We start from the raw sequence: 26,722 nt of genomic DNA, 5'->3' as shown, positions 1-26,722 counted from the left end.
TCAACTATGCTATATGAAAAATTAAGTGTATCCAGTGCTTTTAATAGTAATTTTTGGATGTTGAATATAAAAAAATGACACTTCACACAAACCTCTGCGCAAACAGTTCGACACTGGAATTGTGGATTTATCCCAAAAGCTATGACGTATTTTCAAAACCTGTAGTTTCGCCCACTTTTCTCCAGACTCTCACCTTTATGTTCTGTTTTTATTTTAAGATGAAGTTGAATCATATACCTCTAGCTGCCCAGAAACAGTGAAAGTTAGTCATAATTGCCCAAATTGCCATGGCTTCTGTTTAAAAATATATTTATAATAGACTTATAATCACACCATGCAAAGTTTAAACTTTAGATATGTAGTCCATGTAGTCCAATTCAAAAGATGGCTGCTGCAGAACAATTTCCAGAGAGTCATCAGTGGAGATTGATAATCTGCATTTTTAGTCCTGAGCTTTTAACTTCGTTATCTGGCAGAGAAATGTATCACAGAGAGAGACCAAACTGGAAAGGATGTTAGAGATGGATGGATGGATGAAAGTAGAGGAGCAGAGGATTAATATGGTGGAAATTAGGGTAGCTATGAAGAGTATGAAGAGTGGAAAGCTAGGTGGTCCTGATGAGATACCTGTGTAAACATGGAGATGTCCAAGAGAGAAAAGTCAGCTGAAGCAAGACAAAATTTGTGTGTGAATGAGAGGGAGACGGGTTGTCAATCTTCCAAAGTAATGGACAGTGCGAGAGGTCCAGGCTGGATGAAGTAGGTAGAAATGAGTGACAGGGGCGTGAAAAGGAAGATTTACAAGATGGTCAACTTGCTATGAGGTGTGTTTTGAAGATGGTGGAGCTCACAAAAAGACAGGAGGCCGAGCTGGAGATGCTAATATTTACATTGGGAGTAACCAAGATGGACAGGATTGGAAATGTGGACATCATCAGAGGGATATCTCAGGTTGAGAGGAGGGATAGTGGATGTACTGGTTGTTGAAGATGGAGCTGCCAGGCAGGAGGAAAAGACGAAGACCGCAGAGAAGGTGGATGTTGTGAATGAGGACATAGAAAGGGTTGGTGTGACAGAAGGGATTGTAGGAGCAGGGTGAGATGGAGGCAGATGGTCCACCATGGTGACCTCTAAAATGAGCAGAAAAAGAATATCCGGCATATCAGATATTAAATGTTCCTGCCTTTCCAGTGAAGTAACAGACTGTGTTATAGAAGAAAAGGTAATAGTCAATTGAATTCACGGGGCATGAGCAGGGAGCACGAGGTCCCATGTTCTGCCTGTTGCACTCTCTATCCATGCAGCTCCATCGCTGAAGCCAGAGTACTTCCAGAAGTGAGACCCCATCTGAGCATGTAGTTCACAAGGACCAGCTGGACAAAGTCCCAACGTAATCCTCCTGACACTGCCTGGAGTTCATCTGTCAAAACAGCTTCTGATATACATGGCTTTCTAGATGCTTGTTCATCTCAATCAAGGTTGATTAGCTCTTTAGTCAGAGAGTGTTTTTATATGAAAGTTCGAGCTGCTGCTAATCTGTGATGAATTTTTAAAAAATCCCCTTAAGGTAAAAGCAGGATAGTTTGTTTCTTTGAGCAAAACTAATAGATGGCATGAGCTGCCACTTTCTCTCCATGTATCCTCAGCATTTAGGGGCGAAGGTAACCAACGAGGCAATCACCTGAAAAACTGCTTCAAAGTGCAACAGCCGGCCTTTCGGGGATAACCGGCAGCATCAGGCGTAGATGCCTGTGGCCCTCAGCCTTCCTCCCAGAGCAGGACTCTCATTCCGGGCTGCATTTCCCCTCACTCACAAGGTGTCAACTGGAGTGATGAGATATTTAGCAGAGCGGGATAGGGAGCTCGGTTCTCAGGGGGAATCGACTCCAACGGCGAGGCCCCGACTAACCCTCGCCCTCCCAATACAATTCTCCCGTCGTCTCCTCTACTTTATCTGTCGGCGGTCAGAATGAAGAGGCAAAATGACCAGTGGAGAGACAGAGTAAATATGGCCGAGCCGCCGACAGACAGGAGACGAGCTCATTCAGCTGATAAGTCAGGCCCCGGCCTACAGAAGAAGGGCAGTAACACACGGAAACAGACACATACACATACAAGGAAGCAGATACACTGGATGTTCTATCTGACAAAGAAGGTCTGCTTTTAAATTACACAGAAACTCTAGTTTTTAATGTTGCTCAGGATGTGATGTGTATTCTGTCATTGGTCAGATTGTCGCATTTCACAGTAAGAGAAAACACAGAGCTTTAAAAAAAAGCATGCATCTGTATTCTTCGATGTGTTTGTTATAAGAATGAAGCTGCTGAACCAATTAAAGTCATATCAAAATGATTCAATGCTGTGTCTCAATTTATACCGAGATTAAAGGCATAATATTTGGTGCAAAAGCCAACAGCCATCAGTTGTGATGATGTGATGTTGGTAAGAGATTAATTCGGCTTTGAAATTCATTTAATTTCCCATTAAAGTTTTAGGCTAGACTCTTTATTTTTGACAGTCATACTGTCAAAGTGTAGGCATACGCTTCTAAAGGTGTTAATGATTATTAATTGATTATTTTGGAGGATATTTAGGAAAAAAAAACAATGAATTTTTAGGCCTTGCGTGTAATTACAGTGGTGGATTCTCATATTAAACATGGCCATAGCTTTAAATAGTGACATCAGTGTATGTACAAATACTCCCTGTGAGACAAAAGCTCAGGCTTCTCACAGTTTTTTTTTCTACTCTTGGATCTCTATGATGTCACAGAGAGGATATCCCTTATTTGGACATCTCAGGCATGCAGCTCTGGCTGTGCGCACAGAAGCACTTTCCACTTCCTGTTTAGACCATCTGTTTGTAAGAGGGCAGCCAATCAGAAGAAAGTTGACTCAAAGGGATAAATGGCCCAAATGTATGAGTATCAACACAAAAATGGTGAGGCCTAAAAATCAAGTTTGGGCTGCTTGTTTGGGGTTGGCATGCCCTCAGCTTTTAGCATCTCACTCCTAGCATCGTGTTAGCATCAGAGACTGACAGATTTTCTTTTCAGGAATGCAAAATTGTGTCCAGAAAGGGTACAGATTATATGTTACTGTCGCATTCTTGTCCCTAAACTCAGTAAATTTAAAGTAAAGTGCATATTTTCACTCCCTAAATGTTGGGGATCGTTCTTCCTGTGCCCCGCACTAAATGATCTCAGACACCTGTTCAGCAAACACGCATGAAAAGGCCGGTTTGTCCGACAAACTCATTACTTTGGAACACCCGGTACTGCCAAATCTAAATAAATGCAAATGGAAATCACGGTGTTATTTTTACCAAAGTGGTCCTGACTGAAGTGTGAATGCTAAAAGCTAGTTTCACAGTACACGCTCTGATCCACAGTGAAGGAAGGAAGTGCAAACGCTCGCTCGCTTTCACTCTTGCACAAAATACCTGCACCGGCACACACAACCGTCATACAGCACATCTCCGCTCCAAAACGTGTGCAGCGCTATCTGCAAAGTAGGCAAATCCCTTCTCTCCCCCGCCGAGTGCGGAATCGAGCCTCAAACTAAATGTTTCAATCAAAAGGTTTTTATCCTCCTGTGGCAGATTGCCTTTGTTTTTGAACGGATTTGCCCCTAGTTAGGCTTTGATTGCGTTGTGTGAGTAATGGTGTGGTGTGATAGATTATGACTTGCCGTCTCAGCTTCGTTTCAGCCGGCACCGCAGCTTTCATCAGGAGCGTTGTGGGTTTTTGTCTCCTTCGTGTCATAGTTGTTAGCAAGCGTGTTGGACGTCTGATTTGTTACCCAGCTTCAGTGTGCGTACACAATCATCTCTCTTACACACACACATACACACACTGCCGCTGCTCTGAGGCGTAAGAATTCGAACAATTAGATGCCGTTCTAGTGACCGTTAAAATCTCTAAATCTTTCTCTTGCCCTCTCAACCTCTCTTCGTAGTCGCCCAAATCACTCTCTCTCTCTCTCTAGGTCTTTCCCCCCCTCTTTCACACATATTAACACACTCACACACAGACACACACAGATCAAGTCTCTCTTCATATGAGATGATGAAATAGTTGGAGAACTCGGGAAATCTGTTTCTGGTGATACCGTTTTGGACTCAGAGATAACTGAGCCCTTTTGGGGGAAAGAAGAAAGCCCACCGGCTTTAGACTCAAGTTTCCTGTGTGACTGTGTGTGTGTGTGTGTGTGTGTGTGTGTGTGTGTGCGCAAGAGAGGACTTTTTAATTGAGAATATTTTCTTTCTTTGCTGAAGTTAAGTTTGTTAATACAAAGATGTTTGTGGATGATTTCAGGTGTGTATCATCACTGTAGACATGTGGCTTATTGCCCATATTGTGTTCACTCAGTACAACAATTATTACAGGTGTGTTTGCAAGCAACAAAGTACCTGAACAATCCTTTGACTCCTTTTCTCTTTCTTCTCCCATTTCCTCTCCTGCCTGAACTCCTCTCCTCTCCTCTTTCCTCACTTCTCCATTTCTGTTTTTCTCTTCCTCCCTTCTCTCTCATCTTGGCTCCTCTCTCATTTCCTTCCATCCTTTCATGTTCTTTTTTGTCTCCTTTCCTCTCATCTTTGGGGGCTTGTGGCCTTTCTATACTTCCCTTTCATCTTCTATCACTTCTTTATTTTTTATCTCACTTCCTCACTCTCTTCTTCCCTTCTCCCTTTCTTCATCCTTCTCATTTTCCCTTTCTTCCTCTCTTTCCCTCCCCTTCTTTACGCTCCTCCTCATCCTCCCTTCTCCGCAGGGCTGCTCATCTCCCATCGTGGTGAAGTTTGCCGACACACAGAAGGACAAGGAGCAGCGGCGTCTGCAGCAGCAGCTGGCGCAGCAGATGCAGCAGCTCAACAGTGCGACCACCTGGGGGAGCCTGACGGGCCTGGGCGGCCTCACCCCGCAGTATCTGGCTGTAAGGAGCGCCGTCGAGCCGCCCACCTCCATCACCTCCTCCACAACCCCTTACTGCAGCCCCGTGGCCAACACAGCAGCAGTCAGTGCCCCCAAACAAGAACAATCTAACTCAAAAAAATCTATCCAACATAGGCCTGCCGTCTTCTCCTTCTTCATTTCTTCCTTTTGTTCTGTAATTCCTTTTTTAGAGCTGCCATTGTTCCTCTCCTTTATCTTACTCTTGGGAAAGTTGCGCAGTGAGGAAATGGGGTCTCTGAATTAAGGTTGCCAGAAGATGATCTTTCATGTTCGATATCTGAAAAATGTTCACGCCAGATAAAAATGCAGGGATTCACGTCCTGTTTCTGAATTTCTCATGAAGTGCTCATTGCGATGGTGTTCACAGATCTGCATTCAGTATTAAATTGGAGGTGGAAAGCCAGAAAGTAGAAAAATCAATAGTTTAAAACAATTTAGTTGTTGAATTTTTGACAAATAATAGAAACATAATTAATGAAATCATAATTATATTTCATCAGGAATATTATTTAATTCATGTATAACTAAGTCAAGGGATTCTAAAACAACTGTTTTATGATCAGTTTATTGTTTGTGTAGGTTACGGCTGAAAAGTTACATTTTATCCTAAAGATTTCATTTTTGAGCCCGTTCTGGTCCTCAGGTCATCAAATATTACATTTAATTTAAAGGTGATACTCGTGTGACGCACTCGTCAAACCGCAATATTTTCACAATCCTAAGTGAACAGCTAGACCAGGGGTCAGCAACCTCTCACACCCAAAGAGCCATTTGGACGCGATTTCCACGCAAAAGAAAACACTGGGAGCCGCAAATACTTTTTGACATCTAAAATGAAGATAACACTGTAATATTGTTTTTTTACCTTTATGCTTTGTGTGAACAACTAAGGCGTGCTGTGCGCTTTAACACCGGCTGCATGCGTACAGCAACCGTGTGTGAAAAGTGGTCAATAAAGAGATGCTGAAAAGCGTGTTCATGGAAACATCGTCGGGTCTGCCGTGATATGTTTACAATGGGACTTCTGCTCCTGAACCTCTGCGCACAGCGTCTGCAAATCGGGGCTGTACGAAGTCACTTTCATCTTTACGCAGGACTGTAAGCTGTCATCTGTGAGGCGTGAGCGGTGTTTGCTTTTAACATAGTCCACGGTGGAGCTGCTGACATAATGTGGATCCGAAGATCCAGAATTGTCTTACCTGGGGTTGAAAGTCTCGATAAATGCACGGCGTTTTGGCGGGTATATCGGCTTCCACAAGTGTGACGCTTATTTTGAGCGATCAAAAAAATAATAGAATAGAATTTTATATTTATATTTCAATATCACAATAATCTTCCAATTTAGAACTACAAGTTAAAAAAGAACTAACATAAATAAAAAATAAAATCAGCTAATTACTTTAAAAAAAAAAAGTATTTTCCCAAACCACATGGAGCCGCACTAAAAGGACTAAAGAGCTGCAGGTTGCCGACCCCTGAGCTAGACGAAGCAAAAGTAAACAACTGCTAGCATCAGGGCTTCAAAATAGCCATCTAAATAATGTCCTTAGCTTACTTACCTTAGCCATTAATGTAGTAATCTACAAATTAATAATTAACCAGCTAGTAAAATAATAATAATAATAATTAGCATTTCACTATTTCTTAATGGTAAATAATTTTTACATCCTTTATTGATGTATTTTATTTTTTTAGTTAACTAAAAAATTACAAATTAAATGCAATAGCAATGTAGCCTCAAAACTATATTAAGCAATTTTAGGCAAATGTGCGCTAATATTTATGATTATGCTATGCACTGTATAACATTCTATTCTAGCGGTTGACTGATCACACACTGTCTGATCTGAAGAATCAAGAATCAAACTTACTATTCCAGTGAAGTGGCATACATCAACTATAAGCACAAAAATAGCCTAGCTAACGTATGCCCTGGAAATGCTGCGTAAATGTATAACGTGACTACCTAACCAACAAATCTTTAAAAGCTTCACATGTGCCAGATTATTACTTGAAAACTGAAAAATATTTTCCACCTGTCCTTTAGCTGTTCTTTTACAACTATGTAACCGTATCAGTAATTCCATCCGCCGTTTGCTCTTCCTGTCATACGTAAAGCAACTAGCGAACGCTCCGGACATGCTTGGTTATCTTTGTAGCTGATAGCATCTCTTCCTCTTGTGCCGTCATACCCTGTTTGTACTTTACAGTGTGTTTTTGCTTTAGGTAGCAAAGAAGAACTATTGTTTCCACCTTCAGTGGGAACAGTTTTCTTTGATATTTTACAAAGTATTGTGCTTTGAGGTCTGTCCTGTTGTAGCTCCTTTTTAAATGCTAAATCATCATCAGAGGCTGACACCCTTCTCTCGCTCTTTTATGTAAATGCATGACATCTCTGTGCCGCTGATATCGAAACATATTACAGTATTATGTGGAAAAGTATGTTACTAGGGTGTGAAGACTAACGAACACATTATTTAATTGTTTTGCCGACAGATGTGTTGAAGCTATATCCAGCGTGTAGATCATGTCTGTAGATAATCTGGCAAGTTGGGTAACGCGTATGTATTAAAATGATTCAAAATAAAGTTGAGGGTGACGCAAATTATGGGATTTTCCAGAAGATAAACCAAAAAGTGAATGAATGGAGTGTTGGAGATAATCCTGAACAGATTTTTGCAACTTTTTGTGGATCTTGTTCTCCAAAATTTGTTAGCATAAACTATAAATTAGAGGTTTTCTGCTAATGATAATAATTATCCGTTTTCTATTTTCAAAAATAGTAGTCATTACTTTTAACTCCAAAAAGTATGAATCAAAAATGGTTAGTAGATAATTTCATGGATACAGAGGCGCTTGCCTGATGTCCTCTTTGAAAATTTATAATGTCTAAATTTTGTGGATTTAAACGGGTGTAAAAATAAAACTGGAGGTTGGCGTGGAGCGTACTGGAATCGTCTGATGTCCAATTTAAAAACTGCTGCAGCAGAAGCTCAGCTGCTCAGCGTCTAAAATTGTTTAGACGCTTTTGATTTTTTGATTGGGAAGTTTCTCGTTTTATACTAGGGTTCAGAGACCCCTTTCTCCTCTTCTCCTTCCTCAATAGCTTTGGGGAGCTAACCCTTGACTCGTTGCTCTTTAGTTTCTAACTTAACAACCTAAACCGCCGTTAAAATACACTTCTTAAATGTCGGGGATTTGATTCCCATTTTGTTTGATCCTAGCTGCAATTTGCACCTCTCCTTTGAGCGAGGGTAAAACAGAGCTCAGACAAACATCTCTCCCTTACTGTATATCGATTTATTTGGAGCTAAAGGTGGGGCGTTGAGATAAAAAATTGTTTTGCGAATTGAGTTCCCAGATTTTTCTGCGCTTTCAATCCCCTTTTCTCAGTCCTTTCAAAAGATTAAGCTCTATTCTGGGAAGGAAAAGAAAATATCACACAATAGAAACAAGATGTTAATTTGCTGTTAATTCAAGTCTTTGAAGGATGAGTTTTTGACAGCATCAGTATTCCACTTTTGTTTTGGAATCTAATTAGTCGGCTAGATTAGAGCTTTCATGCTCAACTTGTCTGAGAGAATCACGGTGGAACACAAACAGTGTTTCCTTAGAGGAGAGATCAAACTATATTAGCAGCTCATTTACTCATCGAGCACTGATGCAAAAACCACACTGCTAAACCGCTCATTACAAGTTTAGTTCTCACTGTTGCATAGTATAGACATGTATTCAGCTGTCGGTATCCACCGGCTCACTTTCTTCTCCTCTTTTCCCTTCTCCCCCTCGCCTCTCTTTCTTTCTCCAGTTGCTTCAGCAAGCAGCCTCCTCTGGTAACCTAGGAGCCTTCAGCGGGATCCAGCAGATGGCCGGTGAGTCAAAAATCAGTCGATAGACTCACAGATCTACCACGGCAGTGGACTCTTTGTTGCGCCTCTCTGTTTTTTTTTTCCCACAGACTTCTAAAACAGGACCAAAGAGCATAACAGATGAACTCGCGTGGTGGAGTTAAGAGAGATCTTTGCCCTGAAGATTTATTAACTGTTGCTAAGATTTGTCTTGATCTTTTAATGAGGCCAGACAAGAGTTGTGCCCTGGGCGTGTAACAGTAGCACTGAGGCTTTGTCGGGGATGGATGAATCACAGAACGGAGGAAAGAGAAAGAAAAAGGAGCACAGAAAATGGTTAAAAGTGGGCACCTTTGGTGGATTTGTTGCACTGCAGGCTGGCGCCATCTACTGCTCTCTTCCTGTGGAGGGCCTCTGATCTATCATCTTCACTTCCATACTTTCTTTCATGAGTATCTGCAGGTTCAAAGCAAAGTTAAGCCTTTTGTTCACTCTAAAGGAATTGAGCTTAGGGAAGACACTACAAGGGAGCAGGCTGAAATTTTTTACCTAGTAGATGTCGCTGCAAAACTTGGCTTCGTTTTGGAAAAATATTTTATGTATTACACATTTTCTGGTTTAAATATGAAAATGATTCATTATCTAAATATGTGCCAGCTTACATACTTTTCCAGAACAGAAATTTAAAGACTAGATAAAGCCAGGTTAAAAATGTACTCTTTAATTTAGTTACTGTCCAAAGGCTTTTTTTTCCTCCCAGCAGCAAGAAAAAAATACATTTTGGGAATAAAATCTTGTATAAATGAGGCTCCGAATCACATTTGAGTAAGAATTTCCATAAAAATATGCAGCATATAATCAGAAAGTTTCATTGATGTAAGTGCTAGTGGATTTAATGTAAATTTGCATGATATATATTACAAATTATTGGCGACCTAGAGGATTTTTACAAGCCTGTATCACTTGAAACTTTCACAGCTGGTTACTTACATGTAGACAATTATTTCTGCGTCTGAACTTTACTGAAAAATTATTTTTAAATGTATAAATTAAATATTACATGCCTACATATGTGCTGAATTGCATACTTTTCTTGAATAGAAATTCAAATATTGAATAGTTCACCAAAAGTCAAATATTTTAACAGAAGTGATTCTGTCAAAAAAGATTTTTTATCACTTCATAAAACAAAAAACACTCAGTCAGAGAAGGTCAATCTTTTTAATCATTCTTAGCAATAAAACCTCAGTAATACTTGGCTGTGAATGTTGGATCCTAGTATTTATGGGGAGAAATGTAAACCTATATTATTAACTTACATTAACACAAATATTTTCCATGTTGCAACCGGTCTGACATTTGTATGTTTATGTTTTTATGCAAATCAGGCATTTACCCATATAAATATGTGCCTGTTTGCATTTTTTTTCTCAAAACAGAAATTTGAACAGTGCATGAAGTGGAAATACCTTGAACGGCAAATGTCTTTTACTCCCAGCAGACAGAAAAAAGTACATTTTTGGCATGTTTTTGAGTAAAGTGCTCTATAAATGAGGCCCTGAATGACCTATAAGCAGCATAGCATAATTAAACTTCCTCAATAGTTTCCTTACATTAACACAAATATTTTCCATGTTGCAAGCATTCTGAAATTTTATGTTTAAATCTGCAAATTAGGCAATTATCTACCTAAATATGCGCAAATTTCTCCAGACCAGAAAACCGAACTTCAGATAAAACCTGGAAATCTGCTAGAAATAATCAAACATTTTGATTTTATTGGATGCTCTAAACATCAGAGATGTTAGGTAGATGTTAGGCTTAAAGTATGTAAAACTATAATTTTTAATATTTTAGTGTTATTATTTTAGTATTTACAGGGAGAAATTTTCATTATCGGGAAACTTCCCCAGGTGCTGACTTACATTTGGACAGTTACATGCACATGAGGCATTATCTCATTAAATATGCACTAATCTGCATAATCCTTCAATAGACAAAGCGTAGTCAAATAACAGCCAGTGAAGGTTTTCCAACACGTGAAGACAGGAAATGAAGCGGTATGGGACAGTAATTCTCCTAAGTGAAGCTGCAGCAATAAAAAATGCATATTGTATTAACCCAGTTCTGTATTAATCTAAGCCTTAAGCTCGCCAAGAAGTTCTGCTATTAAATGTTGAACAAGATAAAATCTCTGTATTTAAGAAATATAATTTTTAGGGCTTTAAAATTTGGGTTATTTAAGACTTTCAGGCACTCGTGGATACTCATCATCTCAACTTTCTTCTCTCTTTCCATTAAACTCGTCTCCTCTTTCTTGCTTTTTTATTTTAAGCCTCCTTTTTGCAGATTCTCCCCCACCTCCCACCCTCCTCACTCACAGTTTCTTCATCTCCCCTTTACGCCTCCCTCCAGCCTTCGCACTCCGACTGTTCTGCCCTCCTTTGGTTCGCTTTCTTCGCGAGGTGTCAGCTTTTAATTGTATGTTGTTTAGCGCGCATAAAGAAACTGCCAAAGGATCCGAGCGTGATAAGACTTTTTTAAAGTGGCGAGCCCCGTCTTGTCTCCTCTCGTGTTCTGTCACGTTCCCCTGAGTTGCAGTGTCTCGCAGTTTCCCCGCAGCTGTTTAAATTTTTCTGCCGTTGGGCTCAAACATACATTTTCCTTTCGAATATACACTCACGCTGACAAACAGGCTTTAGGATTTGGAGCGGCGAGTGAGTAACGGTGTCTGAATCTGGAGATCTGTTGGTCCTCCATCTGCGATGCGGAGCGCGAGAAGGGAGAGGGAGCGAGTATTAGTGATTGGCAGGAGATGTGAGACAGCTGAATGACATCTGGTCCCAGTCTTTAACACGAGGAGCTGCAGAGCTGAGAGGCTTCAATTACACCAATGAGCATTCAATTAGATGCAGCCAACGGCAGCCTGGTGCAGGCCGGTGCTGCCATACAAGCTGCAGGGAGCGCACACGCACACACGTGCATCCCTGCACACATATGTACTCACACACTCGCGAACCATCTGGCCCGCCCTGAAACCCCGGCCCCAATGTGGAAAATAGAATGAATTTGTCTCATACGATCTCTCTTTCTTTGTCTCCGCTTTATTCCTCTCTAGCCCAGTTATTTTTTATCTCTTGGCCTGCTCCTTTTCTCTCATAACTGGCTTGAAAATAAATGCTGGTTCAATGAGGGTGACTGTCTTCGACAAATGCAAGTAAGAATGGGTGTAGAAAAGAAGAAAAAAGGCAGAAAAGAGGTTGCAATGAGTGCAAAAGATAGAGACAAAAGGGAGCTGCTGGAATTGTCTTTGTCATCGACTGAGGGAGAGAAAAGAAAGGCTGGAAAAATGGACCAGGAAAAGGGTTGGTGGGAAATGAGGTACTGAAAAGCTAAAAATGTAGACGAGGGAGGAAAAGGCCAGTACGAAAATTGGGAAGTAGGGAAAAGGAAGATAAGAAATGGGCAAGTAGGGAAAGATAGCTGAAGGGGTCAGGATATAGGAAAGAAGGGAGAGCAATGAAGCAGAGAAGGGAAAGGAAAATGTAAAGCAAGAATAGGGAGGAAATTAAAAAGCAAGGAAAGTAGGAAATGAAAGCGAGGAAAAGAAGAGGGAATAAAAGGAAAAAATGTGGAAAAGATGAGGAAACGAAAGAATAAGAAAATGAAAGTTAAAGAAGCAGAAACATACATAAGAACCAAAGTAGAGAAGAAGAAAGTAAATCAAGGGCAGAAAAAGGAAAATGACAATGATGGAAAGATGAGGAAAGAAAAAAGTGGAAAGGAAAGGAGGAAACAAACGAAGGTGGGGGGAAAAAGCGCAGCGAAGGTAAAAGTGAAGTGATTCTCTACAATGACCATTTATTAGCATTGTAAACACACTCGAGCGTGTTTGTGGATCTCTGCCTCACACATAGAGAAGGAGGAGGTCTGCAAAATAAAAACATACTTTCGATTATAATAAAGAGGTATGAATGAGAGCTCTTGTAAACAGCCTTCCCTCTGTGTTACCTGCTCCGTGGAGTCAGAAATGAGATCTAGCAGCAGCGCTGAAACCACATATCTCCTCGCTCATGTGGCGCATTGTCTGCCTTATCTGGAAAAACAACACTGTTTGAATTAGGCTGGAGCGTGCGTTTCATGGGATGCGATAGAAAGAGCGGCGGCGGTTTTTATCCCCACCTTTGCGCAGAAGTAGAAATCCATTTCGGGTTGTGATGTACGACGGAAAATTGGAGAAAATCGCTTTGCAAACGAGATTGGTTTTGGCTTCGGTGTAAGTAAGCGCAGATGAGTGGGGGAAAAACTCAGATGCGTGCAGAGGCACACTCGCGCGCTTGGTGTCTTTAGCTTTGTTTACACACACACAACACACACACTTCCTGCTGCAGCACCCCGATATCTGTCGTCATTGGCTGCGTTCAATTTGACTGTCTGGGTGAAGGATATCTTTGTAGAACCTCTAAGCATTCACCACGGTGTCAAACAAGATGGATTTTCTTCATGGTGTCTTGTTCGTGTGTGTCTTATTTGTATCCGTGTGCAAGAGTGTGTGTGTGTGTGCGTGTAATCTCATGGTACGGTATATACACGCAAACTGTATATACGACGCATACACCTCACATTGACAGTGTCCACCCTTTTAACACGAGGCAGAGGAAGCATCTCTGTGGTAAGACCTTTACTTTCTGCTCTGATGACTGTTTGCTTTCGGAGGTTTTGTACTCACACACACTCACACTAACACACACACACTCGCGTATTTGTGGAGTGAGGTGAAAGGTTGAGTTGTGCTCACAGACAGTGTTTTATAGCCTCTGCTTCGCCATCATTTAGGCGTTGGCACATAGGCATTAATTATGCTTAAGTACAGGCCGTATGCTTAATGCCAGAAAGAAGATTAACAATGAGGAGAGTTCAGCCTTCAGGGGTCCCTGAAATAGAGGGTGACTGCTGAAAGGGAGAGGGCTTTAATATTTAGTTTAAAGGGGAAGGCTTCAATCATTTGGCATCACATAGGGGCCAGCCGTAGACTGCATAATGTCCAGGTACTCTAAACGGTCATTGTTTGTAATAGCCAGCAGGGAGTGACTCATCTAGTAAAGTCTAATGGAAACTTACTTCTCATTCGATTTATGATCTCAGTAAATACTTTCCGCTGGAATTTATGGCCTCAATCAGTAGTTTTAACGCCACAGTCACATTAGGGAAAATAGGGGTTGCATGACCAAAATTATTGGGACAGTATGTCATGAACTTGAAGTTTTATTGCCTCTGAAATGGTGCCTTCAAAGAAGCAGACCAAGCCTTGGCAGCACTCGCAGCCAGGTGCCATCCTCCAAGCGACTTTGGTGCATCAGGACGGCGATAAAGCAGAAACAAGACGGACTCTGTCTGCTTTGAATTAGGTCGAGTTGACAATTAAAATTGCAATCTTGCCACTTGCATTCAGAGAAAGTCACATTAACTACTGAACCTTGGAGAAACAGAAATGGTTCCAGATATAGTGACGTAGTTGCTCAAGGACGGTGATTCAACTGCGCGATGACGTAGGCGCTCAGTAACCTTACCTTAAGAGTCCACTACTGCAAAAAATATATATATATTGCAGGCAAGTTGCACAGACTGACTCAGATTGATTGCAACATGTTGACGATCGGCTATATTAGATGACAGTTATTTCCACACCTTTAAAGTGAATGCAGTCAGTTCAATCAGACCATGATCATTTGGAGACCAGTTACCTCCCACCAGAGGGTGAGGATGTTGCACATCTGGGCGACCAGTTGATTCCAACAACTGCTTGAACTCAGTCACCAAATTCCCAGATTTTCCGTAGCCGCAGTGAGTTTGCGGTCCTCATTTTTCCCTCTACTGTGACTGAGCCGTAAGTCAAATTTAATAAAACATGATGATAATTTTCTCAATTCTGGTCCCACTCTTAGTTACAGTGAATATAAAATAAAGCAGGGGCTTCTTTTCATTGACAGTATAAGCATAAGAGTATATAAGCAACGTGTCTCCTCTTGTTTTCTACTTCTTAACCCTCCTGAGACCCTCACACATCCTCACACGGGGTCATTATATTTATGCTTTTCTATAAATTCGAAGTGTTTTGTACCTTGTGACAATGATGAATTTATAATGTACCATAAACCCACTGTCCCCATGCAAGGTTGTACTTTTTAAACATTATTTGAAAGACGATGGTCCACCTAATCCCAAATAGCTCGGAAAAATTAAAAATAGGTCCCAACAAGAGCTCCAGCCTCAGGAGGATGATGGGACTTCATCCAGATTTTTATATTTGAAGTCTCTGAGCCCAGCTGATATGAATACACCCATATGTTTAGTCTTTCTTTGGCCCTTAACTCAATTCAGTGTCATGTTTACTAATTTACTTAAAAACTGAACTTTTAGCTTTTAAGGATTCATTGACTCTCACATTAAGTGCCTATTTTGATCGTTTAAATGGCATTTTGGCAATTTGCTGGTGCAAAAATAGTTTTGTGTTCTGTTTTTTGCATAAACGTAAGAGTTTTATGGGCTTTTTCCACATCTGCACCTTGATACCTGCAAACTATCAAACAAACTGGTACAGGTTGACATCAGTCAACAAGGCCGATATAGGCCAGTTCCAATGTGTGGTGCCCTTTAGTTTCATCCTCTGAACTACAATATCATAAAAGCTCCCATCATTACCCTGTGATATAGATGTGATGGTCTTTGTTGAGCTGGCAGACATTTATTTATAGAAGCATGAGTTAGCTGAGCAGACTCGGAGCTCTTGTTGAATCTAAAGTGGTATAATTGGCTAAAAAGCCCATATAAGCACTGTAGGAAGGTTAGTTTCCTCCTGCATTGTCTGAGCCCTCTCCGCTGAGCTTTAATGCTTCTTGAATATAAAAAAATATATAACATTAACTAAATCGCTGAGATGATTTCTTCCTCCGGAGCAGCTCCGCCTCAGAGAAACGCGCCAAACCTAAAACACTGCAACAGCTGCTTTTTACTGATTCAGACACTTTGGGGACTTATTAGCAAAATCAGCTTCTGTAGTGTTTGCCTGCACACGCTACAGATTCTTCACAAAGACCTCAAATAAAGAGCATTTCAAGGTTTACATGTGCAGGATATCCACACACTCCACTGCTGTACACCTCCGGACGCCCAGCAGCTAACGTGTGTTCAGTGCTGTCCTCTGGTACGCTGTCCCGGTCCAGCCAGGCGACCCAGCCACGCCTCAGCCCCAGGTTTGACACCACCCTCTCTGGCTCCTCTCTCCAGGTATGAGTGCTCTGCAGTTGCAGAACCTGGCCACTTTAGCGGCGGCAGCGGCGGCGGCCCAAAACTCAGCCAGCCCCTCCACCGCAAACCCCCTGTCCTCCAACGCCGCCTCCCTGGGAGCGTTGGCCAGCCCAGGTAACGCCACAGCCACTCAGGTTGGGGGGTCCAGCGCCGGGGGAGGGTGGAGGGCCCGACGCCTGCCTGCGTCCTTCGCTCTCCATCGTTACCATTGCCACTGTTGTCGTCCCACGATCCCCGCCGCATCATCACCGACACCATTACTGCCGAAACATCCTCATTGTTTGGATCCCCGTCAGTGTTGTTGACCTTCTTTCTGGCACATTCCCATGGTGTGTGTGTATGTGTGTGTGTGTCCACCTTCATATCAAGACAGACACCATGCTGTGTTACTCACCCGCTGCCTGCCTGCCTCACCTCCCTCACCATGTCGCCCCACAGCCATGCCATCCTGTGATACACATGCGCTGTCCATGGTGCGCGCGCATGTATGTGCGTTTTCGTGCTTAAGTGTTCCCGTCAGGTTTAGACCTATGTGTGTTTCTTCCGTCCTATTTTTGGTCGATTTCTTTGTTCATGCCTCACCTCACCAGCTCTGGAGACATTGTAGAAACTTTTTAGAGCAGCAGACTGGTTTTCTTTCCCAGCGGACGGCGTTTGTTTGTGTTGTTTCTGTGTTCATAGCTGTGGGTTTTAAAAACCTCCTGAACCCGGCTAAGGTTAAATATCATCACCTTCAGACTCCCCCCTCCTACCTCTTCTTCATTCTCACTCGCGCTGCCCCTCCTCCTCTCCTCTCCTCTCCTTGTGTTCCTTCTCGTTGCCCTCGTCTTTTCCTGCTGCCCCGCTTTTGACAAGCTCCCTGTTTCTGCTCCGTCATCCTCCCCTCTCATGTCGGCTCGGCCTCGCTCCAGCAGCCGTGGTTTTGCTGTCTCCTTTGGTGCGCACTCCCAACAGAGCATGAATATGAAAAACTACCCCCCGTCTCCTCCCTCGTTAACACTTGCGCCTCTTCATCCCACTTCCTGCCTTCACCGAGCTGATCTGCGCTTGGCGTGAACGCCCGTTCTCGTCTCGTTCTCGCCATACTTTTCACCTTCTCTCTTTTATTCCCGCCTGTGTCTCCCTCCTTCTTCTTCTTCTTCTTCTTCTCTCTCTCTCTGAATGTCAGTCCAACCTTGAATAGTACGCACTCAGGCTGAGCCGCTCTTTGTGAATGAGTGGCGGCATATACTGCATGAAACTGAAAACGTCACGCCAGTTTTGATAAATATAGACAGTTCTGCATGGAGACAGGCCGTGTGCTGACATTACGCTTCCTTTTACCGCAACATTTCTTAACGTGTTCAGCCGCAGTCCTGCTTTGTTGGCATCGCTTTCATGAAAACAAGGGTAAATTAATACTTTTTTAAGAAATTGTTTTTGTTCTAAGCAGAATGAGATCGAAGGCTTTGTGCACCACATTTCCCTACCCACCCCATCCTACCTGTCCACCAGTTTGTCCACACATTTGCCATCACTGCGTGTTCAGGTGTATGTGTGCGTGAGTTTGCGTCCAGCTGTGGTCTATTCATCCATCGCCCGTTGGCTGTTTTTGTGTGTTTCAGTTGATTTAAAATAAAACCAGGGAAAAGTCATTTAATTATAGTCCACATTTCTGAGGTTTGACTGTTATATGCATTCTGTGCATATCTGTGCTTCTTTGGATTGTCCTTATGTTTATGTAATGCTCTTACAGCATTACCTCGATTGCAGCAATCCTGCAGTATACTTGCTTTGGTGCACAACATACCATGCAGAATTCTGTTATCATCTCCATACACTTCTATAGATTAATATATTTAAGGTCAAGGTGCCACTGCTTGTTTGGTAAAGGTTAATTAAAGGTGCCACTTGTAGCATGTTTAAGCATCAGTATAGCATCAGATCAAACACTCATAAAGGAACGGTGCAACTATGAGGAGAATTGGTTTTATTAAGATCTTTTCTGCCTTGAACCGTGGTGCTTCTTGTCAGAGAGATGCTCCCTTTTCTCCATTCACACCGGCTGAACTCGAGAGATAAACAAATTGTGAAGTGATTTCTCCATCAGCCTCTCGGCATTCATCGTCGCCACGAGCTCACAAAGCTTTTTTCTCTTTGCCCGTTGAAGAAAGGAGTCTCGGTCTCAAATTGAGAAAAAAAAATATGCACAGAAACATCTGCAAACCTGCATTTGCATGAATAAGTTAGTCATATTAATTCCTCTAAAAGACAGAAGAAGAAAAAAACGAAGGACAATCAAGCCACAGCTCCTTCCTCGTCACTGATTTGCATTACATGAAGGTGCCTCCTTGTCAGTTCCTACTGCTAGCAAAAAGCTGCAGTGTAGAGAACGCACTGTGAAGGAGCTGAAGCCAAGTTTTAATATGCTGTCAAAGCAGGAAATTGAGCCCTTCAGGAGACACTACAGCACGAGGAGCCCGACATGTCTAACAAGCATTCTGTCCTGGCAAGTCCAATTTCCAAATGTTAGTTTTAGGTTATTGTACCGGTAGTTTTTTAGTTAGACTAAAGAATTTCAGCAGCTTCTTCAGCCCCAGGTTGCACATTGTGGGGCAAAACGTTTTTCTCTCAAGTGGGGTTCAAATTAAAGCTTTGTTTTAGAAGTTTGGTTCATCGCTCACTCACACACACACATTACCTGCTGATAATGCAACTTCTGCATGCGTGTCCATTTCACGTTTTTTGGGAGAGACAAAGCCTGAACTGGACAGCATTTTTAGTCTCTTGATGCCAAACCAGTGCCTGTTTTTTTGTTGTTGTTTTTTACCTTTTACTCTGTAGTTCATGTCTAGAAGTAGTAAATGTTTAGGCTCAGTAATGACCGATTATTGTGATTCAGCTTGCCACCAAGTTTCAAGAAACTGAAGCGTGCAGCCATTAAAGAGATGAACTTACAGGAAGTAATCTGAGCCAGCTCCCTTTGGTCTGTGTAGCACATCTCTTTCCAAATTCTTTGTCATCACTGTCTGTGATAAATGCACCAAAAGCTGATGCTAATTTGCTACAATGGAGCACTTACTGTTTGCTTTAAATGAAGATCAAGCTATGCAAAAGCCTGAACCTCTACACAAGGAACCTTGTTGCTTTGTTTTCTATATGTTTATGTAACATGTCCACTTCTTTTGTCTCCTATTCTCCCTCTTCACCTCTGTCCTTATCCCTCCTCCTCCTCCTTCTCCTCCTCCTCTTCCCCCAGCAGCGGGCACCACAGCCAGCTCCAACGCTGGCGCCATGAACTCTCTGACCTCTCTGGGCACCCTGCAGGGCCTGGCAGGAGCAACTGTGGGCCTGAACAACATTAATGCACTAGCAGGTAGCGTTAACAGTGAGTATTCACCCTGCCATCAGCCACTCCACCTCCACCTCTGATCATACACAACCAACGGCGACATCACAACCGCAAAGCCTGTGAGTCAGTGCAGAGAGACGTAGCCGCAGCTGTCGGGGGGGTTGACTCAAATGGGGTTTCTGATGACTTTGAATGATTCACTTGTACGTTAAACAAACTCTGCATTTAAATCTGCTGGAACCAAGAATGTGCAGATTTGGTAGTAGGAGTAAAATGCATGCCAAAGAAAATCAATATTTAATCTCATTGAACGAAGAACGAGTATATCAAAAATCCATACGTTTGTCCAACTCTAATGCGAACGGCTATTCCTAAGTATACAAATATCAGAAATGTTGAAACTGACTATCACCATGCATCACTTGGCTTTCTTCTGAAACAGAAAAAAGACAGCGTGATGCTTCGGTATTCCCGCTTTTGCTAAAATTCCCAGAGTTTGGTTCCTCCCGTCGTCTCTCTGTGTCTCAGTTTGACTTAAAAAATAAATGGTTGTTCCTCTTTTAAAGACGGCTACTGCATAAAATCACCTGCCAACACATATTTCATCCATTCCTCCACTCATCTCTTCATCCGCTTCCTGGTTGTGTCCCGGGTTGTGCTTGCTGTAAGAGTGCCGGTGTGCCATCCTGGCGTAGTTGGCGTGCTGCTCGTTGCCTAACAAAGGCTGTCGCTGTGTCATCGTTTCACATCGTGTTGGATTTGTTGTGTCACTGTTGTGTTTTCTGTTGTTTCCGCAAAGCGGTTTGGACAAGTTGCACGGGGGGCTAAAGGCCAAAATTGTAATTCTTCCTTTGGTTAGCTGCCAATTTCACATTTACTGTTATGTAAATGTTGTAATTGTACCCCCACAATGCAGTTCTATCAATTTTCCTGGCTGGTAAATACAAATCTTTTCAATTTCATGCCAAAAATATAAAAGGTAGATGTGTTGTGTTAGAATTTAACACAAAACAAACTCAAATTTGATCATTTAAATGTCAAAAGGAGAAACCGCAATTTTTTTCAGGCTGCTGTCACGCTAGGAAATACAATATTTGATCATTTTGTTGCACAAGAGGGCCCAAAAAGGCTGTTTTTGTCCCAATAATAAAAGCTAAATAAGACTCTTTTTTTTTTTTTTTCTTTCTTCGAAGTAAAAAAGAAATAGTCTAATTTGCTGTCAAAGCATTAACACAGCTGGGTGGTTCATTAATCCATTTTAAGTTTAAGCGAGTCACACACATGTTTCTTTCCACATGTGGATCGTATCGACCGCACGGCCGCCCTGTGTGGCGTTCTGGCATCTGCCGAGCCGTGTGGTGCGCGTCCTGCCTTTGACATCCGGGGAGACGGGGCTGGGATCTTAATCAGAGCTGTTATGACAGCAGAGATCCTGTACAACCAGCCTCTTCCACCACATTATTCTCCCCTGACCTTTACCGCTCTTCGGTTCGACTAGCTGTGTCCGCTGTGTAAATTATATATGCGTCTACTCGAGCGCACGCAGGTACAAAAACACAGAACATGTCTAAACACACACACACACACACACGTGCTCGTCCTTCTGAGCCGAATGGGTCGCTTTCATTTTGCATCCCATTTTGTCCTCACTAACCCTTCTCTCCTCTTAGCGCATCCTTCCTCCCACTCACCCACCCACCACCAACAACCGCCCTCATTTAAACACATCTAGGCCTTAATTGAATTGCAAAGGTCACTGGTGCAATTATTCCTGAATAAATGAGTGACCTATAATCCAGAGCGCCGCGGTGATAATTTATTTCACTGTGTCTGACGGCGAGGCGACAGGACGCCGAGCCAGTGTCAGACCCCCTCTGACAAGTTGCCCTCCGTTGTGATATTAAGCCGTTACATGCAGCTAATGAGTGTTACTGCTGTGTTCCTTCACTTTTTAAAATCGCCACGCTCCCCTCCCCTCCCCGCCTACCCTTTACGCGCCGCGTGCCTGTCTTCACCCCTAAAGAGAGCCGTCACGGGCAGGAAAAGCACACATGATCGCACCCCAGTATTTGTTTAACAACGCCACTTTGAATGAAGCGAAAGATAATTTTTCATCTTCTTTTTATTTTATTTATTTATTTTTGTCGTTCCGTCGACGCTGCTGTGGTCTCCGAGTGTGTTTCTGTGTGTGCGCATGCAGCGCTGCATGCTTTTTACTCCGAGATACCCGTGCAGCTCTGGCTGTCATCAGCTTCCTTCATACTTTAACGTGTTTAAATGAATCCTCTGTGTGTGTCCTGTGCTTGTATGTGTTCGTCCTTTGTGTTTTCTTGTCACACGGTTGGTCCTCTGTTTGTTTGTGCGTGTGTGTGTGTGTGCGTGTCGATGTGAGTGCAATTTACAGTATGGTCCAGCGTAGCTGTCGGTGTTTGTGTGTTGTGTGTCTTGTGTCCTGTATGTTCTTGTGGGTGTGTGTGTGTGTATGTGTGGTTAAAAAACACAACCTTCAGTGGGAGCGCTAATGAGTAAGTGCACTCTTCTTTCTTTATTGTTGGGTTTTATGTAAAGTTGCTCAAATGCTCTCAGGTATGGCGGCTCTAAACGGAGGCCTGGGCGGCGCAGGGCTCACCAACGGGACGGCAGGTACCATGGACGCGCTGACGCAGGCTTACTCAGGGATCCAGCAGTACGCCGCCGCAGCGCTGCCCACCCTCTACAGCCAGTCCCTGCTGCAGCAGCAAGGGGCTGCCGGCAGCCAGAAAGAGGGTCAGTAGCCTAAGGCTGTATGTCTGCACATCAGTGCTGCTCAGTGGGAGTTAGATTTGAGAGTGTTTACAGCAGCAACTTTTTTCCCCTAAACGTGCGTCTCCTCCAGGATTTGCTCTTCAAAAAAGCAAACGGGCATTTAAACTCAGCGCTGAAATCACGAGTAGACTCTATAAAGTTATAGTGTTGTGGTGTAATGTCCTGATAAAATGTTAGTTTTTATCAAGTAATAAAAATCTGTGCTAAAAACATAAAAAATTGGCCTTTTAACTCTTTACCCCTTGAAAGTCTACTAGTTGTAGCCCTTGAAGCGCTTTTCTGAACTGAAAGGTTTCTGTCATAGTTCACGCCTGCTGATAGAACAAAGTGGCAGGGTTTGCATCAGATGTTAGTGGAGAAATCTGGAAACTATTCTCATCGTCGTCAAACCACGACTTTCTTGATACACTATGTTGCCAAACGTATTCGCTTGTCTGCCTTCACATCTCATTCTCAGCTCCAGCTTTTCTGGGAAGGCTTTCCGCAATGTTTGGGAGTGTTTGTGAGAATTTCTGACCATTCTTCAACAAGCACATTTGTGAGCTGTGTCGGGTTGAGGTCAGGACTTTGTGCAAGGCAGTCAAGTTCTTCCACACCTCCTTGCTCATCCATGTATTCGTAGACCTCGCTTTTGTGCACTGGTGCGCAGTCATGTTGGTCAACCCAAACTGTTCATACAAAGATGGGACATGAAATTGTCCCAAAATGTCTTGGTATGCTGAAGCATTAAGAGTTCATTTCACTGGAACTGAGAGGCTCAACTCCTTAAAAGCAATCCCACGCCATAATCGCCCCCAGACAAGTACCGTTCCCCTGGTAACCGCCAAACTTAGAGTCATCCATCATATTGTTAGACAGAGAGGTGTGATCTCAGGCTTGGATGCAGCTGCTCGGCCTTGGAAACCCATTCAATGAAGCTCTGTAAGCACCGTTCTTGAGCTGATCTGAAGACCACATGAAGTTTAGAGGTCTGTAGCGACTGACTCTGCGGAAAGTTGGCGACCTCTGTGCACCATCTGCCTCGTCATCTGCTGACCCCACTCTGTTATTTTACATGGTCTAGCACTTCATGGCTGAGTTGCTATCATTACCAATCACTTCCACTTTGTTTGACTTGTTGCATAGGTGTCATCCTATCACGGTACCATGCTGAGCTCCTGAGAGCGACCAATTCTTTCACAGGTGTTTGTAGAAGCCGTTTGGACGCCTAGTTGCTTGATTTTATGCACCTGTGGCCAGGGAGGGGAGTGGAACACCTGAATTCAGTCATTTGGATGAGTGACTGAATACCTTTGGCAACTTAGTGTATATTCTGAGGTTTGAAACTCATAATTGCAAAATAGTCAAATGTTGTCCTAACGTGGGCAAAGAGTTTAAAAAAAATTACTTTTAAAACTAAACAACATTTCAGTTCATTAAAAAGTTCATCCTCATCTCTTAAAACCAAATTCCTTGTTTTACAACTGGACCAAACCTATTTTTATGTCCTTTATTTCACTTATAATAACTCATTTCACATTGTTTTTGTAGCAAAAAAAAAGGAGTGTTTAATCAGACCTCTCTTGGATTCTGATCAATACTTTTATTACAACGTCTGAGAGAGAAAATGTGAAAACTGGTCAGCCTGCACATCAGCGCTTCTGCAAAGTGCCGCCGACGTACAGAACCTGGCAGCTGAAGTTAAATTTACCCAAAAGCTTTAGACGACAGCGCTGAATACAAACCAGATGATGAAATGTCTAGTAAAACAAATAGAGCCACATACTGTTTGTTTGTGCACTTCTCATCTCGGCTTGCAGCGAAGATAAATTTGTAAAGAAGCTGTCTTTCTTTGACAGTCCATCCAGGAGTTCAAAACCCCTCAGGGAGAACAAAGATGTGCCAAACACTGGGCTCCCTCGCTGCTTCATTTAGCTGTGGAGAGCATATTAAATGATTCTGAGAGATCTGACCTATTAGAATTATTAGAATGTGCGATAGAGGCTGGGTAGGAGGGCACCCTATGACCCCTCTTAAGAGAGACTACATGCGGCTGAGAGAATGAATAAATCAAAAGCAAAAGAATAGGGAACTACTTTTGTTTGAAGCAAACCAAAATATAATTATTTAGCTGAAAACCAAAAGCTTTCATCTTTGTTGTATTTTCAATACAATTGCAGAATGCTGTTTAAATTCAATAACAAACCCAAGGTCATGGGACATTGTGGGAAGCGGCGTGCTTGTGCCGAGTTCCTATGACGACAGCCACAGTGCAGCGCTCCCTCTGCTGCAGGTTTGCTTAAATGGAAAAACTATACTGACCTCATATCTGCTCTGCATATCCCCCACCCCTCCTCCACCTCAGGTCCTGAAGGTGCCAACCTGTTCATCTACCACCTGCCCCAGGAGTTTGGAGACCAGGACATACTGCAGATGTTCATGCCTTTCGGAAATGTGGTCTCTGCCAAAGTCTTCATCGACAAACAGACAAACCTTAGCAAGTGCTTCGGTACGGCAGCAAAAACCAAAACGCACACAAATGCCTGGAATTATTTCTTTTTCTTGACTGTGTCATAAATCAGGGGCTGGGTTGTTGTTGAAGGGAACAAATCTGAAGGACGGCAAGTTCTGACTGTGCATAAAAGATGGACGTTGTATCAAAGTGCCTTATCTGCATTTCTTCTGATATCAGAAGGGACAGATTTCTTACTTAATACAACATGATGCTCATTTTCTAAATGATGGTCGCGTTTAGGGTTAAAAAAGGCCAGAAAAAAACACAATAAGCCACAGAGCAAGGCTACCTTGGAATTGGATCACATTTTAGTTTGTAAGCATAAAGAAAGCAATGAATAGATTGCCCACTTCAAGGCTTTAAAACAAGGTACAATGAGCTGGTCTGTAGCTACGTTGGTGGCTACAACCATCTTTTATGTACAGTCTGTCAGTGTACAACATGACTGTTGCACTCACATCTAATGTTTTGTTAGACTTTGAATAGCTGTAACTTCAATATTTAAGCAATAATTACAGAGCAATGATTTCTATAAGATCTTATCTGGCTGAGCAACGTACCTGAAAGAGCAAACAATTAGGAAACCTCGCGCTTATCAAAAATAGACAATTTATAAAGTTTTACCCAACTCTACCATCCTTCCCACATGACACAAATGTGGCAGGAGACACTTCTGCTAAAAATAGTGATGATTTCCGGCTCTCATAATCGGCTCATAAAGCCGAAAATGATCAAGTTTTCCACTGGGAGGTTGTCCTCCGATGGCCAGTTTCCAGAACATGTCTGAGCTATTACCAAGAACATTATTTTTTATTGGATCAGCCTTTATTTTTGTGGTGCTTTGCTTCAAGTACCAAAGAAAAGAGAAACATTCATGGCAAGGTTCTTCAGAAAGTTCCTGGAAGTTATTCATTTGGTACTTATTATTATAAGTCCTGACGTAACGCAGATGAATCGCCAACATACACTGCTGACAATTCAAGAGAAGAGCCATCCCACTAATACCTGAATTTACCTGGATTTGAATGAGTCTTAGTAATACTTTAATAGCTCTGTAAACTAAGTGCAAATTTGAGTTGCCGTCTCAAACCATTGTGTCTATCTTCTATAAGTAATTCATATTTACACAGTTATTTCCAGGGAACTTTAGAAGGAACTGTTAGGGAATTGCATGAAAAGCTTGACAAAGAAGAATTCAGTGCCTCCTTTCCATCTGGATTTACGTTTTCCTTACTGGTATGTTTTTGTGTGTGTGGTTTTTTTTTTAAATGCTAGAGTAAATCCAGGGCAAATACCGTGTAGATTTGCATTTGTATGGAAATCAAAACCTAAATATTACACATATCCAATCCACAAGCAGCAACTAAGGAAAACAGAACTAAATCAAGCATGGATCCAGGAAAAAACTACCGTCTGGTACTTGTCAGAAAATGGTTTGCGGGGATGGATGTGAGACAAGCGAGACGAGGAGTTTACTGTCAGCTTCAGAGGTTGCAGATATTACAGGGGGAAGGGAAGCGTTAGCGTAAACAAAAATGACTTTTTGCGGAGAAGATAGAAAAATAAATCTTAGTATATACCACAGTCCGCACCAAAACCTTTAATTTTACTTTTTTAATCAAAAGTGGCCTTTGCCAAAGTAAATCTGTGCTTTAATGCTACCTACAATCTGTTTGTTTGTTTGTTGCTGTAGTCTCTTATTATTTTGTTGATGCAACGAACGAACATCCCTTAGGCCATCATTACAGTTTAATCTTGTCTTATTGTGTACCAGGAGTGTTTTTAAACATATCAAAGACCCAGAAACAAGGTAAGGATGCCTTGTGAAGTATTTTTGTCATGCAAGAACTCGAGAACAAGGCGACACTGTAGCTTTAAATTGATACCATAGATGCATCTAGTAAAAATCTCACACAAGTTAAAATCAGTGACATCGATCTCAAGGTCAGAGCAAGTTTTCTGAAAATCGAATGTGATAACTT

The 26,722-nt window shown here is 42.3% G+C and overlaps 1 protein-coding gene across 30 annotated transcripts in view; it reads left to right on the top strand.

Moving 5' to 3' along the window:
• The window catches only part of celf2 (cugbp, Elav-like family member 2), a 239,279-nt gene that overhangs the window by 205,135 nt on the left and 7,422 nt on the right, over positions 1-26,722 (top strand). For 3 of the 30 annotated variants that reach the window (XM_024805832.2, XM_012924339.5, XM_012924341.5), the window contains 6 exons: positions 4,773-5,015; positions 8,763-8,826; positions 16,090-16,224; positions 19,349-19,477; positions 22,010-22,207; positions 24,591-24,734. In XM_024805832.2, coding sequence (XP_024661600.1) covers positions 4,773-5,015; positions 8,763-8,826; positions 16,090-16,224; positions 19,349-19,477; positions 22,010-22,207; positions 24,591-24,734 — 913 coding nt within the window. The remainder of the gene's footprint in view (positions 1-4,772; positions 5,016-8,762; positions 8,827-16,089; positions 16,225-19,348; positions 19,478-22,009; positions 22,208-24,590; positions 24,735-26,722) is intronic. The other 27 variants (XM_014410990.4, XM_012924344.4, XM_012924343.5 and 24 more) reach the window with 21 other exon arrangements.

The sequence above is a fragment of the Maylandia zebra genome, linkage group LG17, assembly GCF_041146795.1.
Source record: "Maylandia zebra isolate NMK-2024a linkage group LG17, Mzebra_GT3a, whole genome shotgun sequence".
Taxonomy (NCBI): domain Eukaryota; kingdom Metazoa; phylum Chordata; class Actinopteri; order Cichliformes; family Cichlidae; genus Maylandia; species Maylandia zebra.
Note: the sequence above shows the minus strand (reverse complement) of the source record. Positions and strands in the feature narration are given on the sequence as shown.